This window comes from Dermacentor albipictus, chromosome 7 (assembly GCF_038994185.2).
Source record: "Dermacentor albipictus isolate Rhodes 1998 colony chromosome 7, USDA_Dalb.pri_finalv2, whole genome shotgun sequence".
NCBI classification, from domain to species: Eukaryota; Metazoa; Arthropoda; class Arachnida; order Ixodida; family Ixodidae; genus Dermacentor; species Dermacentor albipictus.
The window spans coordinates 64,719,633-64,735,172 of record NC_091827.1 but is presented as its reverse complement, the minus strand read 5'-3'; the positions used below and the strand labels follow the sequence as shown (position 1 = coordinate 64,735,172).

Genomic DNA, 15,540 nt, shown 5'->3' with positions numbered 1-15,540 from the left:
TACTCTAGAAGTCAATGTTATGAGGAGCATAGCGCTGGTAACTGGCTATTTAGCAGTGTTTAGAGTTCTGCAAAACATTACCACAGGGACCAATGTCTCCGAGTAAGACGGAAAATTGTGTTTGTGACGCGAAGATAGTACGACGGGGAGCGCATGATGAGCGATTTTTTTGTGCGATCCGTCGAAGAAACGTTAGACCTGGGTCGATCCCCATGGTGGTGCAATGTCAGACAGTGTCTACGTTATTTATTTATTTATTTATTTTATTGTACCCTCAAGACCGAAGTATTACAGAGGGGAGTGGGTAAAAAAATATATACACAAATAAATAAACAAAGCAGCAATAAACAACAAATGTGGTTAGTTAATTGCATCCGGGAGTAATGATGTCTGATAATGCCGAACGAAACTTTGAGTTGTCCTTGATTGCGACAACTGCGCCGGGAAGGTGGTTCCATTCCTGAGAGGTCCTAGGAATGAATGATTCGTTACAGGTTCTGGTGCGGCACTGAATGATTCCAACCTTGTGGCTATGGTCGATGCGAGAGGAAATGTAGGTAGGAGGTGATATTAGATTATCGCGTAGGTACGAATTGTGGAAATATAGTTTATGAAATAAAGCAAGGCGAAAGCACTTACGCCGGGCTGAGAGAGGAGCAAGCAGCAAAGAGTTTTTCATGGCAGTTACGCTTGATGTACGGCTGTAGTTGCTATGAATGAAACGTACGGCATTGTTTTGGATTAGTTCGAGTGATTGAGTAAGGGTTTCGAGGTGCGGGTCCCAGATGGATGAAGCGTACTCCATTTTACTCCTAATAAGTGTTTTGTATAGAATTAATTTTAATGATGTAGGAGCAGAAGAAAAGTTTCGGCGAAGATAACCTAGCATGCGATTAGTATTGTTAATTACTTTATCGATGTGCAAGGACCAGGAAAGTGATGAGGTTATGTGGTCGCCTAGGTATTTATACGAGGTTACGACCTCCAGGGGAGTATCATGTAGTTATAGTGTGAGCTGCCAAAAGGACAGCATTTAGGGAATGTGGGCTGATTCCGAAGGTGAGGAAACAGCATCGCAAAACATTAAGTGCCAAGCGGCAAGAATGCGAAAAAGTGGTACCCTGCCACTCGTGCAGCACGTGCTGAGTGAAGGCAGTACCATACTCGATACTATGCGCACGAGTTGGTGTGTCTCTCAAAGAGACAGTCAGCGGTGGTACAGAAAAAAAGTACGCGTACGATTGTGGCCTAATGGTTATGCCATTGGACTGCAGTGAAGCGTAGTAGTGTAGGTCGAGGTCCAATGCTACCATCGGACAACTAATTTTTTTTTCTTATTGAAGCGACCCGAAACTGTTGCGCGTGGCCAGGGGCCACATACTGCCAAGAAGCTGGAAAGGGCCAAAGAAACTTTCGCGAAAAGTAAGAACGAGTAGATTTTCTTCGTATTCCACACAGGTGGTACCAATTGCCACCGTGAGAGCGAGAGGAAAGGCGCGGTCCAGTCATATCAGCGTCATAGGCGCTCTCTTTTGCCACTTTCCATTTTGTAGAGGCTGGGATGGTGAGGTAATCTTTCGCTTAGCTCCCCCACGATGTCTTTTGCCATAAATCGCATACGTTTCTCGATCTGAGAAAAAAAGAAAATGACCGCAGCTAAACGCAAATAAACACGCCCTCTATTCTCTAGCTTCGCAGTAAGAAAAAAAACTGAGCAAATCGGTAAGGCTTCGCTATTGAACAAGCGTGAGGTACCGAGACGCAGGAGCCCAGCAGGAGCGCATGCGCAGAACACGAGCGCCGTGTTTGTTGTCTGCGTGTCAGCACTGGCACGTGGAAAAGCACCTGTTTCCAGTAGCACAGCGAATAGGGTTGAACCCCACAGCACGTTCCATATTGCACTGAGCTGCGGCGATACCGGTGCGCTTGTCCTTGTACTCCGTCGCCCCCGTTTCCGGGCCGCAGGCCGAAACAAACAGTCAGCTGCCTGGCAGTTGGACCGCGAGTTCAGACCCGCATGCAGATGACACAGTGCGTTGAAAGACATGAACCAGCAACTGCACCAACTGGACAGTAAAGGACGGCTTCATTTTCATTATTGTGCGCGATAAGCGGAGAGCAGCGTCTGCTCGTATAGATTCTGCATTGTGGGACACGTTAAACGCATATATAGATATTAATATGCAATCGCCGTTTCGTTTTTACTGTTTGCCGAATTCAAAGCAAAACGCCGAAAACGATATCAAAAGAAACGGAGAGGAAGGGTGTTGGCATTCACAAAATTTTACGTAAAAAGAGGTCCTCATTGGCCACCGTTCGGAAGTCTGTCCGTAAGGGCAGGGATGGTACTTGCGCTACAATGCGCCTGCGCACAAGAAAAAAAAAGAGGTAGAATAAATACGGAAGGCACAGCAATCTGTTTAACACCTGGGCGTGTTTCTGAAGAATTCTATCACTTCATCGCTTAATGAGATAGAAGGCTGACTGACACGCTGTGCGCCTATTCCGGTTAAAATGATGCTCCTTCAAAATTCTTATTTTCGTCGTGTCGCTGTGCCTGTCTAAGGTTACCGCGTTACTAAACAATGGCTCGTATTCATTCTTCGCGTAGTACGCTACAAGATTTGATAGAATATTTCTCTTCTCGCTACACATGCACATTCTCTTAGCGTTCGCGCCTTGTTTAATAAACATATAGATGAGACTCAGCGCTTTCCGTGTCTGCTTTTTTTTTGTCGTCTGTGTCGTTTCATGAAATGGAAATGCTGTCTGAAGATGAATCAAGACACACTAGCCCGACTTTCAGTTATTCTACCCGATAGTCGAATTATGCCCCAAATGTTTTAAAGATTGCGAAAAAAGAAACAGCGCTTGGAGTAAACCGAGGAAGCGTGTAACTCATACTGTGCAACAATAATAAATGTCGCTGCCGCTATAAGAAGTTATGAGCGGCCAGATTTATTACCACGTGATTCAAGCGTGACTTCTGAAGAATTTATACGAACGGTGAGGAAATACTTGTATAGTGTAAAGTATGTTCGTAATTTGGCCTATACTGCAAACTATGCCGTCAGTGACATTTAGATGACTGGGATATACTATATGTCGTGAAACAGTTTTGCAAGTTCGTCACATCCCTATCCATGTTTGTAGTGCTTAGATCAAAATTATGCGGCATTGACTCACAGTCATTTGACTTTATTCTGTGCAGTAGAGCACATATACTTCACACACAGACGAGGTCTGATGTAACAATCAGATTAGAATCTTATTCCTTTTCACACTTTGTCGGAGGTTCGGGAGGCGCACAGTGAATGTTATCACCGTGATCAGCTGGTCGTGAAAGGCACATAGTTTTAAACTATTATTAGAGGAAACTGTGGCACTAGTGTCTGTGCGGGAGCTAAAAGCAGGACGATTCAGCCAGCATTGGAGAATGAGAGGTTGTACATGGATGTGCCTAAACTTCGTCTTCCTGGCTTTAAATGGCATCGTGGCTTTGCAAGCTGGTCATCTTTAAGAAAGCACTGAGTTACAAATGTTGAAGTACACATTATTAAAATTATTAAAGTTAAAAAGGCAGGATTCATAAAAAAGACTCTCTAGCACAGAGGCCCGATGCTGAACCATTTCGCCACGGACTGGCGGACTAGCGAAACCACTGCAGTTAGACGCGAGTAAGCGTGCTTGCCGAGCCTTATTACCTTCTTCACTAAAAGAAAAATGTACGAAGGGCTTTGAAGTTTAGGCTAATTTAGGCTCAAATAATGCGCAATAAAAGAAGCCAGAAGAACGTCTTAATCTCCAAGCACGAAGCTGAGACAAATCCATGTACTACTCATCATTGTCGGGGTGGCTGAATGATCGCAATGCCAGAGGTCCCTCTAGTGACTGCAAGAAACTCTATGGTGAAAGGTGAGTGATATGTTCCTATGGCTGGGCAGCGCAACCCGGACGAAGGACGAGAGGAAGTACACAATACAAGCGCAGACTAACAACTGGTTTATTACTTTAAGCAACGGACAATAATATACCGAAAATGTAAACACCTGTAAAGTGACGTTTACAAGGGTGTTAGCCTATCGTGCCATTCAAAAAATCAATTTCTTTATCCTGCAGAGGGATAGAAGTCTGGCTGACGCATGCACCTGAGTTCACATGCATGAAGTATAGGCCTCTACAATCTCGCGGTTAATTTGATTCATATTTTCATACAGTATTTCCGTTTGTTCAAACATGGATTTGCATGAGCGAACTCTACAAACCCAATATTACCTAAAGGTTCAGTTGCGCAATTCTTGGCCAATCCACTAGGGGGGGGGGGGGGTGGGAGGTATGAGCCATATTACAGGGTCATCATCACCTTCATGAGAAGAAGAAGACGAATCGTCCTGAGGTGCCAGACTGCTGGACTTCTTAGTCTGTGTTCCCCGCTTTTGCTGAGAACTTCAAGCCCTCAGTGAGTGTGATTTTTATTATTATGATTCTCACTTCCACTCAGCGTAACGTAGAGTCTGAGCCCGACCGTAATCATTGTTTATTAACAGGTGATGAAGCACTCATCCAATGACATGTAGATACATCTACATTCTTGCTAAGCTGGAAACAATAAGTTTGCACTATAGCTAGCCATTCCAACAGCGTGCGTAGTGCAACCTTCTGAGGCATTACTTTGTAAGGAATGCATCGTGGCAGCGATGAATGTAAAGCACTATCTTTTCCACGAGTCGCCATTAGTGGCTGCGTACTCGTCGTCCAAGCTTTCCACTCCTTTTTCTCTTTGTGTTGCTAAGCTTCCACAGTTAGTTTTAACGAGAAACGTTCTCTCTTTGTTAGCATCACTGCAGCCTTTCATGCTGCAGTGATGGCAATGCTGCAATGCCTCCGTAGCAGCACGAACCATAGAATACGGACCGAGCGAAGCGTTCATTTGACCTTTTAAACAGGTGAACAATTTTTAACGTTCCTATGAACTACTTGAGCGGCGTGAATGCCATTTCATCCATCTATTATTGTCTATCGGGCATACCAATTTAAGTATGTTGTCCGGCGTACAGCTCCGTAGCGCTACTCTGTCATATTGAACCTAATATTACTGGCAAGCGTTCCATATTTGACCTTCGAATTGTGCATTTTAAATTGTGAGTAACTGGCCGTTTTACATATCTCTGCTATCCCTGTGGTGGCCAAATGAATATATTTATATTGTAACATTGAATGCTGACTAACTGCCCGTTTTGCATAAATGTTTCCTTTGTCTACTGCGGCTAAGTGCAGACATCTTTAATGCCATGCAAAAAGTCGAAAAAACGTTGCAAACGCTAACTGCGAGAAAATAGTGAAATGCAATAAAATTGAAATACAGGTTGTGCTACTTCTTTTTTTACCATTGTTGCAGATATTGACGTATTATGCTTGGAAATACCATCGGTTTGTCCGTACGTTTGTCCGCGATGTTCAACCTGATAAAAATTCCGAAAAAAATTCAGAGCCATTCCCCTCTGTGAAGGGGAAGGACCAACGGAGCTGGATCTATGTATAAAGAAAATAAAATAGAACAACACAACAATTTGACTCAAATATGCACGCTGGTACGTTTATATATATATATATATATATATATATATATATATATATATATATATATATATATATGTATGTATATATATATATATATATATATATATATATATATATATATATATATATATATATATATATATATATATATATGGAGGTTGTAAATCAGGCGGTGACTGTATTTACTCGGGTATAATACAGACCAAGATTAGCAAAAAAAAAAAAAAACATTCGTTTAGGAAGCCGGGGTGCAGGTTATCTGCAGCATTTTTTCTCTTCTTTTCTGGAAGGGGGGGGGGGTTCCGCTTCACGGCAATGCGCGACTGCCTCCCCGTGTAGTCAAGCCGATGAAGGGCCAACGAAAGGCATAGACAAATCCCCATCCAAGGCCCGTTTACGCTTCCCCACGCCATTGGGCTCGTTTGTTTCAACCAGCGTGTTAAGCCTAGTGTCAGGCGCTGTTTCGTGTAGTACACCTCAGTCTCCACTGTTTGCCTGCTTTGTTTTGGCGTCATGAGTGCGACTCGGCGGCAGTTTTTCACAGCGAAAGAGGAGCTAAAGATTACAGCCACTGCCGAAGAAATCAGCAAGAGAGCTGCTGCGAGACAGCGTAACATCGACGGGTCGTACATTCGTAATTGGAGGAAGAAAAAGGAGAGTCCTGATACAACGAACCGGTACGGGCAAGCGTTTCGTGCTCCGAACACTGGCGCGTACCCCACATCGAGACGCAGCATGCCAAGTTCGTTGAGAAGCATAGAAGTCGTAGCCACGTAGTTTCGTCTGAGATGGCGCAAAATGGAAGCCCTGAAGGTGGCCCGGGAAATGAACATTCCACGCGAGTTTCGTCCAAGTCGTGGATGGCTTCGGCGCTTCATGCGGACATGGATTTTCTATGCGGCGGCAAACAACCATGTGCCAGTGGCTTCCTGATGCCTACGAGGAAATATTGCTGAACTTTCAACGATATATATATCGTCGCACTTCGGAAGGAGCCCAGCTATTTGCTCTCTCAGGCGGGAAATGCTTATCATACACCTGTGTGCTTCTAGATGCCGGTGGTCGTGACCCTGGAAAAAAACGGTTCCAAATCAGTCGGCGTGCTGACCGGCGGAAATGCTAAGCTGCGCTGCACAGTCATGTTATGTGCTTTGGCTGGTGGCACGAAACCGCGCCCGTATGTCATTTTTCAAACGCAAGACGCTACCTAGCACCCCCACTGCCCCGACGAATCGTTGTGGGAATCGTTGTGGGAATCGTTGTAAATCCTGGCATTACTCTTACAGATTGTTCTGTTCAGGAAAATTGTTCATCTCTCTTGTTTGAGTGCTGAATTGCACATTACTTGTAGTTTCTTGAAATCTGACATAAAGATTTAGTTACACAATTCTTGGCTAATCCACTAGGGGGGTGGGGAGGTATGAGCCATATTATAGGGTCATCATCACCTTCATGAGAAGAAGAAGACGAATCGCCCTGAGGTGCCAGACTGCTGGACTTCTTAGTCTGTGTTCCCCGCTTTTGCTGAGAACTTCAAGCCCTCAGTGAGTGTGATTTTTATTATTATGATTCTCACTTCCACTCAGCGTAACGTAGAGTCTGAGCCCGACCGTAATCATTGTTTATTAACAGGTGATGAAGCACTCATCCAATCACATGTAGATACATCTACATTCTTGCTAAGCTGGAAACAATAAGTTTGCACGATAGCTAGCTATTCCAACAGCGTGCGTAGTGCAACCTTCTCAGGCATTACTTTGTAAGGAATGCATCGTGGCAGCGATGAATGTAAAGCACTATCTTTTCCACGAGTCGCCATTAGTGGCTGCGTACTCGTCGTCCAAACTCTCCACTCCTTTTTTCTCTTTGTGTTGCTAAGCTTCTACAGTTAGTTTTAATGAGAAACGTTCTCTCTTTGTTAGCATCACTGCAGCCTTTCATGCTGCAGTGATGGCAATGCTGCAATGCCTCCGTAGCAGCACGAACCATACAATACGGACCGAGCGAAGCGTTCATTTGACCTTTTAAAGAGGTTAACAATTTTTAACGTTCCTATGAACTACTTGAGCGGCGTGAATGCCATTTCATCCATCTATTATTGTCTATCGGGCATACCAGTTTAAGTATGTTGTCCGGCGTACAGCTCCGTAGCGCTACTCTGTCATATTGAACCTAATATTACTGGCAAGCGTTCCATATTTGACTTTCGAATTGTGCGTTTTAAATTATGAGTAACTGGCCGTTTTGCATATCTTCGCTACCCCTGCGGTGGCCAAATGCACATATTTATATTGTAACTTTGAATGCTGACTAACTGCCCGTTTTGCATAAATGTTTCCTTTGTCTACTGCGGCAAAGTGTAGACAAATTTACTGCCATGCAAAAAGCCGAAAGAACGTTGCAAACGCTAACTGCGAGAAAACAGTGAAGTGCAATGAAATTGAAATACAGGTTGTGTTACTTCTATTTTTTTACCATTGTTGTAAATATTGATGTATTATGCTTGGAAATACGATCGGTTTGTCCGTACGTTTGTCCGCGATGTTTAACCTGATAAAAATTGCGAAAAAAAAATTCAGAGCCATTCTCCTCTGTTAAGGGGGATGACTAACGGAGCTGCATCTATGTATAGATAAAATAAAATAAAACAACAAAACAATTTGACACAAATATGCACGCTCTTGCGTTTATTTGTGTTTACGTTTTTCTCGTGAACGCAGTAATTATAGAATTATTGTCGCTACGACAAACAGCCATGGGTTCCACGACGTCTCAGGAGATCCTCTTAGCGAACGATTGGTCTATGCCGGCCCAATAACGCATTGTGGAGACATTGGTCTTGCTGTGGCACTGAAGGCCGAACCTTTCCAAGAGAAATATCAAAAGCCACTTTCCGTCGGGACGAGACACATCGACGTTAATGTCACCCGCAGTGACGAAGGGATCGGGATGCACCGGGTGGATCCACCCAAATGTGTCGGTCATAAAGTCTTGAAGTTCGCTCTTCGACATTCCGGGAAAAGTGTATGCGGTGGCAACAACGATTCCGTCCCCAGTATGCACGCCGCAAGCGTTGACACATTCCAGGCAAGTCGCTCGCCCGTGGTCTGTAAGGCATAAGGCGCAGAGGCCGCACTGTCATTGTTTTCGTAGAACGCAACGCAGTAAACCATCATCCATCGGCCAACATCGTTTTTGACCACATCTGGCCTGCAACGCAGCGCGGACAATACGCTGATGCGATTTTGTCTCATGTTTAACCTCTTCTATCTGAATAGACGCCGCCATCACTTTTGCCTGCACACATCACGACACGCTGGAAACTATCCCAAGAGAGCTCCGATGTATAAGCTTTAGCCACTTAATTCGGGGACGTTGTTGCAGAGATCCCGGTAGTTTGTTATTTCCAATAGCTTTGGTTGGCACTTCCCCCGTTTTCTTTACTGAACTCTCTCCACCGATAGCATGTGCTCTCAAAGAACCGAGTTGACAAGTCACGTTCGTCGCCAAACGACAACACTCCCAGAAGCACGTGCTGTTGTGTAATATATTTGTGGCGTCTGATTGTTTAAATTTGGTGAGTGATGGTTTCGTTGTGCTGCGCTTCTCTTGTGCCAAGACTGACGCTTGACGTGCCCGTTCGTGCATTGCAGAAGTAAGCTGCGCTTCTATTGTCAAGATGCTTCAATTCCTGTGGCTGCCTCGCCACGCTAATGCTTGCACCTACTCTCACAGTGCTTCAGGTATGAACGATTTCAAAGCAAACGAGCAAAAGAATGTGCACGTGCTCAGCTATTATATGCCGTGCTATCGTCGTCGTGCGGATCGTCATTACATTGTCGTCGCCACACTGTTCAAATTCTGTTAATAGTGCCGTCTTGGTCATACTGGTGGTCGTAGTCACACCACCATTATTCTTCGTCGTCGTCATTATATTGTCAGCGCAACATCCTCATCGCACCCCACCCGCAAAATAATCACACTTTCGCACCGTCTAGCCAAATCAAACATCTCGACGACATTTTCAGCCGCCATCAGCAAACACTGGTATTAACATCAGCAGTAAATATCAGAATTATTCATTGGCTGTTGATTTCTGTGGTCCGCTAAGCCAATCTATAGCTTATAAAATGTGCTTTTAATTGTTTTATTCAGTTATTTTTGTATGTCCCTGCACTGTCCTTCAGCAGAATGGTAGCTTCTGTAACGGAAATTTCTGTCGACCATAGATGCATCCCGTTATTTATGATGCCGCGAAATATCAGAATGGAGTCCCTGGCATTGTAAAGGCACGCCAGATCAATTGCAACGAGTGAATATCAGAGAAACTTGTATTGAAGTAGTTATCGACGTCGGGTCTGCCAACGCTATTTGATTAGCACCAATGAGAGCGCTTGGATTGCGTGACCGATGCACACTCTCTAATTGTCCTCCAAAAAATTGGTATAAGTGCAGGACATAAACGATATATCACATATTGGTTGTGGGTCGATCAATAGCAATAATCTGAGAAATTGTAGAACATGATACCATCATTAAGAGCACACGTAAGCAAACAAATTTCCTTGCAGTATCATCTGGTACAATTCAATGTTAAATCTTCCTAAGACAGAAAGACTGCGCTGTATAGAAGCCCATAATGACACGTGAAAGTCAATTTCGCACCACTTCTCGCGATTTAATTGATGGGTTTGCGGAATGAAAGAAGTGACACGCCACGTAAATTTCCACCGTCGGCGTCACTACGATATTCCGTATCAGGACCACGTGATCTAGCATCACGATTGTGCGCGGCATGCTGTAGGTGCGATCGTACGCTTATGAGGGTGAACGAGAAGGATTGTGGCTTGCTTGATGCGACGGTGTTTAGTCGCGCTTGCGAAGCAGGACGACGGGGAGGGCACGCGCTGTCTTATCATCGATTAATTTTTTTATTGTCCATTAATCTGTCGATTAAGCATAAGGATTACGCATTCATCGTTTTAGCCTTTAATCGATTAATCACTTTCCATGCAGGCTTTTTCATCGATTAATTGATCAATCAAATTTCTTCCCGGGCACTTCAAGAAGTTTGAAACGCAGTTATCTTCTTTTGCAGAAACCAATTTGAATGTTTTTAATGTGCGACCAAGTTAGAAATACAAGTGTATAAAGTCTGATAAAGAATAATCTTTAATTTTTAAGGTTGAATATAGTTGGCACTAGTAGCCTTCGAGAAGATGAGCAATACAATTTATAAAATGGCACTTACAGGAGAGTTAAACACGATACATAGATAACCAGTGACGTGGTTGCGGTCCTTTGAATAAATGTTCTGAAAAATCACTGAGTGTGCAGTTGTATCTTTCTAGCGCTGTGTTTTTTTTTATTCAGGTAAACGTGCGGGTTATACGCGAGGTTTCTTTTTTTCGTGGTGTTCATAATTAGGGGTGCGGGTTATACACTAGTATATATATATATATATATATATATACATAAAGAAAGAAAGAAAGAGAGAGATAGAGGAGAAGGAGGGGTAGTTGAGGGTGAAAGTTCCCCGCTAACCCTAAATAAACTGCTGGCTTCGCCACTGCCCACATTCTTAGTAGACTGGGAGCGAAATGACGATCAACGACTGGGTATCTATAGTAACCATTAACTGTGAGGATATTTCAAGCCTCCGGCTTCGAGCGGCGTGGTGCTGGCGCGTGGGGGAAGAGGGGAAGCGCTCAGCTCGGCTTCAATCGGGACTCGCAAAAAACAGTCAACAGTCGGTCTACCACTGCCGCATAGTCACCGGTCGAGATCCACCATTCTGGCCCGATTTGAAAATTGTGGCGCCACCTTTTTCGAACTACAGAGAACAATTAACAGAATATGTCTAATCGACTAAGTCAATTGACTTAAATGTGGACACCAACGATGAATAATCATTTTGCGAGATACTTTTACTCTATCAATCAATTAATCGTTCATCGATATCACCAACGCTAGTTTTAAAGCTAATGGACCTGAGATAGCTGACGCCTGCATGTATGCTGTCTTCTCGCGCGCCTTCTTCACGTTGAAGTGAGAAGCAACTCGAAGGGGAATTCGCTCGGCCCTGGAGCGGCTCTTCATCACGGCATTTTTGTGACGTCCACTATCCGCGTTCTCAGAGTGAGGTGCGTTTGTGTCTGCCTGTTCTCTCGTGGCGACGTGCTTTATAGCTCGTTGTCGCGACTATAATGTCACTACTTGGCTAGTTTACAGCTGTTAACAATCGATCGAATAGTTAGGGGGTATTATTAAGCTAATGCTTAGTGCTAATTGTGGGTGTCATTTCTATAACTATGATTGTGAAAATCAGCACATACCCAATGAAACGTTCGCAAGTTTTCTTTAGAGAGGTTTATGGAAGAGTGGTAGATTCTCAACGGCAAATTAAAATATGCACTAAGTTGACTTCAAAGACATTTATTTAAGAGCGGCGCATTCCCGGTGACTATAGTTGATCCAACCGTTGGTTTTGAAGTCAATTCGATCAGCAAAGCAGCTTGGCGCTCTTCCACTTGACAATGGGCTATCCAGTGACTAAGTTGGCAGGAAAGAGGTTACGCGCTAAATATATATCTACACATACATACATACATACATACATACATACATACATACATACATACATACATACATACATACATACATACATACATACATACATACATACCACAATCTGGGGGAAGTTCCTAAAGAATGCTAACATTAAAGAAAGCAAACGTGCTACAGCACAACTTGTCAGAGCCGGTTCTTTCTTTTGCACTTTGTTCGCGTTCTGCTTCGGTTATAAAACGGCGCGTTAGAAACATGGGTGCTGTTGTCTAACCGCACCGTTCGTTTATTTCAGAAATGAGTGAAACAGAAATGTCCGTGGTTGAGCCGGAGTACTCAGGTAAGTAATTGTGCGTATATATATATATATATATATATATATATATATATATATATTCAACCCAGAAGAAATGGAGTTAACCGAGGGTCCCGATTTTGATTAGTCATATCATTGGACGCCAACGAACACTGACACCAAGGTCAACATAGGGGAAATTGCTGACAACTCCCCTGCGGCCAGCTGTTTCTTCGTCCACTTTTATTTCAATTAGTTTATCCTTTCTTTACTTTATTTATTAGTCACAAGTAATTTCCCGTATATTGGCCTTGATGGCAGTGTTTGTTGGCTTCTTATGATATAACTAATAAAAATTGGGCCCCTTGGTTAACTCCCTTTCTTATCGTTTATCGCATAACGAGGGTCTCGAATCCGGCAGCATTGATGCCTTGAGGCATCATGTGTGGGTTTATTGACCGGTTGCTTTACCCAGAAAGTTCACGTTCTCGTTACGCCTGCGGCAGAGAGCGTGTTCCACATCCGCCGCCAATGTCTGAGTGGTGGCGCTGGCTGACACTGCCAGGTTTCTACTAGGAAACATAAATGCCCAAGGAAGTGGATGGGGAAACGGCACCACGGTAATTCAATTGGCAGAGCTTCGCGCGCGAAATGCGAAGGTTGTGGGATTGTGCCCCACCTGCGGCAAGTTGTTTTTTCATCCACTTTCGTTTCCATTAATTTATCGTTTGCTTATTTCATTCATTGTGCATAAGTAAATTTCCTTATGTGGCCCTTGGTGTCATTGTTTGTTGCCTACTTATGATATAAGTCACTTCAAGGTATAACGCCCACTGTTGGTACAATGATATTGAGTATGAGGAAGAACGATTTTAGAAGTAAATAATCATGAGGCCCAAGATGCGGACTGCCTTTGGCCGTAACATCGGCATTCCAAAGAATTTTGGGAACTAGCACATGGTCTATTTGGGCGCCTACATATATATATATATATATATATATATATATATATATATATATATATATATATATATATATATATATATATATATAGTGAGTATACTTTCGGACGAATGAATGGCTGTGGCCGAAGGCATATTGCAAGATAAAAGAAACCGCTGCAATTCGTGTGCACGGCTCATTGATACAGATTGGAGTCTTAGCTTTTTTCCGTTACCACGGTGACCTTTCAATAATAGACCTTGCTTTTTCTTAGCAGTTGCGCCGAGCACGGAACAACCCGGCGGTAAGTACGTACTTCCCAATGCTATGTGCCCTACCCCATACGGCTTGCTTTACGAGCGCAACAGGGCGGCTGGTAATTTAAAAGTACTCGATGTGCCTGCTTCGATTCGAATAAACATGTTTTATTTGCTAGAAAAACGGCGTTGCCAAATTTTTCTTCTTTTTTTCTAAAGTAACAAAGTTCGAAAAAAGATGTGCCATGTTTCTTTTCCGCCGGATAACCTATTATAAGTCAGGAAGGATGACTGAGCGTCTTTATAACCGCGCAAACTGAACATGAGATGTTACACTAAACACACTGACACACTACTGTGTTTTCGCCGTGAAATCCCCTTCTCGAATTACACCCGGCTATTGATTCGTTTCGGCATATGATCCGTACAATCAGTCGCGGTATTACCTTTAAAGAAGTCATTCACTTCGAGGTTTTCATTCGGACGCTAACACAAAACGGACCGCTGTGCCGTGCTGTGAGGTGGCAGGGACTGCTCTGTGGGCTACCACGATACATGAGTGAAGTCTAAATAGATGTACCTAATGCGCTGACACTAATAACTTATTCCTCCAGAAGTGACTGGTTAAGAGGTGACTCTGGAAGAGAAAGTCAAGCGACAACTTAGAGTCGTTTAGTTTCCCACTTAATCTCGAGCACCCGCTCGTCGGTGTGACGTCATGGATTTTAAAGAATATTGTAGTGTTGGGGTCGCGATGGTGCACTAAAAAAATGTAAAAATGATCGAAATTCAGTCTTTGTTTTTTTCGAAATGCAATTTATTTTGTGGTTACCAATATATAGCTAATTGAGCTTGAGCAAACGATGCTGCAATCTATGATTTTACGTCTTAGAAGATAGCAAACTTTAAGGAAGTACCACCATCTTCCTTTTGGTTTTGCGCCGTTTCTGGCTTCACTAAACTCCTCCCACGGCAAGAGTTGCTTTTTCCTGACTGTATAACGTGCGTTGCTAAAACAACTAAATAATTTCAGTTCCTTTAGTACTTTTGAAAAGGATGGATACGTGGGCTAGTTGCATTGCATCATAAAACTTTGAGCGCTATAAACATACAAGTCGTTAGAAGCAGCACGCACCACAAGCACTCTGTAACTACATCGCAGAAGGGTTTAATAACAATGCAGCACCAATTAGCCCACCTATCCAGCATTTTGCAATGTATTTTGAATTCAGTGTGCGTGTGATATGTGTTATTCCTCTGCGTCCTGTGTCATTAGGGTGCTCATAGTTTTTGAATCAGTGCATTCTTTTAGTACCCTTTCATGCTAAATAAGCATGGGTGTGCCCCACGTCGCATCTACTAACAAGGTAGTCGGGCAGTATGGGGGGAGCTGCCTAAAGGAGAAAATTATGAACAAATTTCTTCCAGACCGAATTCTCGTGACGTCAGAGATTTTTTACAGCACTTCTGTGAGACTAGCTACTCACTGACACGTGATGGATAACATTACATTATCATGAAATGCGCACGAGCGGGCGCAACGAGTTTACCTTCAGTTAGGCGGTTCCAAGTGAAGATGTGGTAATCTCGGTCGCGGGGTCTCTACTTGAATATGATTGCCACGCAGAAACAACGTGCCGCACAAGCACAAATCAAAACGTCCTCAAGATCGTATTCCACAGCGATTAGCATTGCTAGATTAGTGCGCCTTGTGAGTTTCGAGAGCTTTTGGTTCGTAGAGGAACTGTCCCGCGTGCAAAGATGCTATAGACAACACACTATGTGGTTGAAGGTACGGACGCTGCGGTGTCGTTGAAATTATCTAAAAATAAAAGCAAGAGCCTGCACACCACCATCGTTGTGATGTATTGAGCACTTTTTACAAGAGGAGACCGTAAA

At 43.5% G+C, this 15,540-nt stretch overlaps 1 protein-coding gene across 14 annotated transcripts in view; it reads left to right on the top strand.

Moving 5' to 3' along the window:
• Window positions 1-4,341: 4,341 nt before the first annotated feature.
• LOC135904795 (uncharacterized) overlaps window positions 4,342-15,540 on the top strand; it is a 56,630-nt gene continuing 45,431 nt past the window's right edge. For 2 of the 14 annotated variants that reach the window (XM_070521294.1, XM_070521285.1), the window contains exons 1-4: window positions 7,064-7,124; window positions 9,234-9,323; window positions 12,443-12,487; window positions 13,659-13,688. In XM_070521294.1, the coding sequence (XP_070377395.1) occupies window positions 9,260-9,323; window positions 12,443-12,487; window positions 13,659-13,688 (139 nt within the window). In that variant the 5' untranslated portion in view covers window positions 7,064-7,124; window positions 9,234-9,259. Of the gene's footprint in view, window positions 4,460-5,398; window positions 5,592-7,003; window positions 7,125-9,233; window positions 9,324-12,442; window positions 12,488-13,658; window positions 13,693-15,540 lie in introns of those variants that run through there. The other 12 variants (XM_070521288.1, XM_070521287.1, XM_070521286.1 and 9 more) reach the window with 12 other exon arrangements.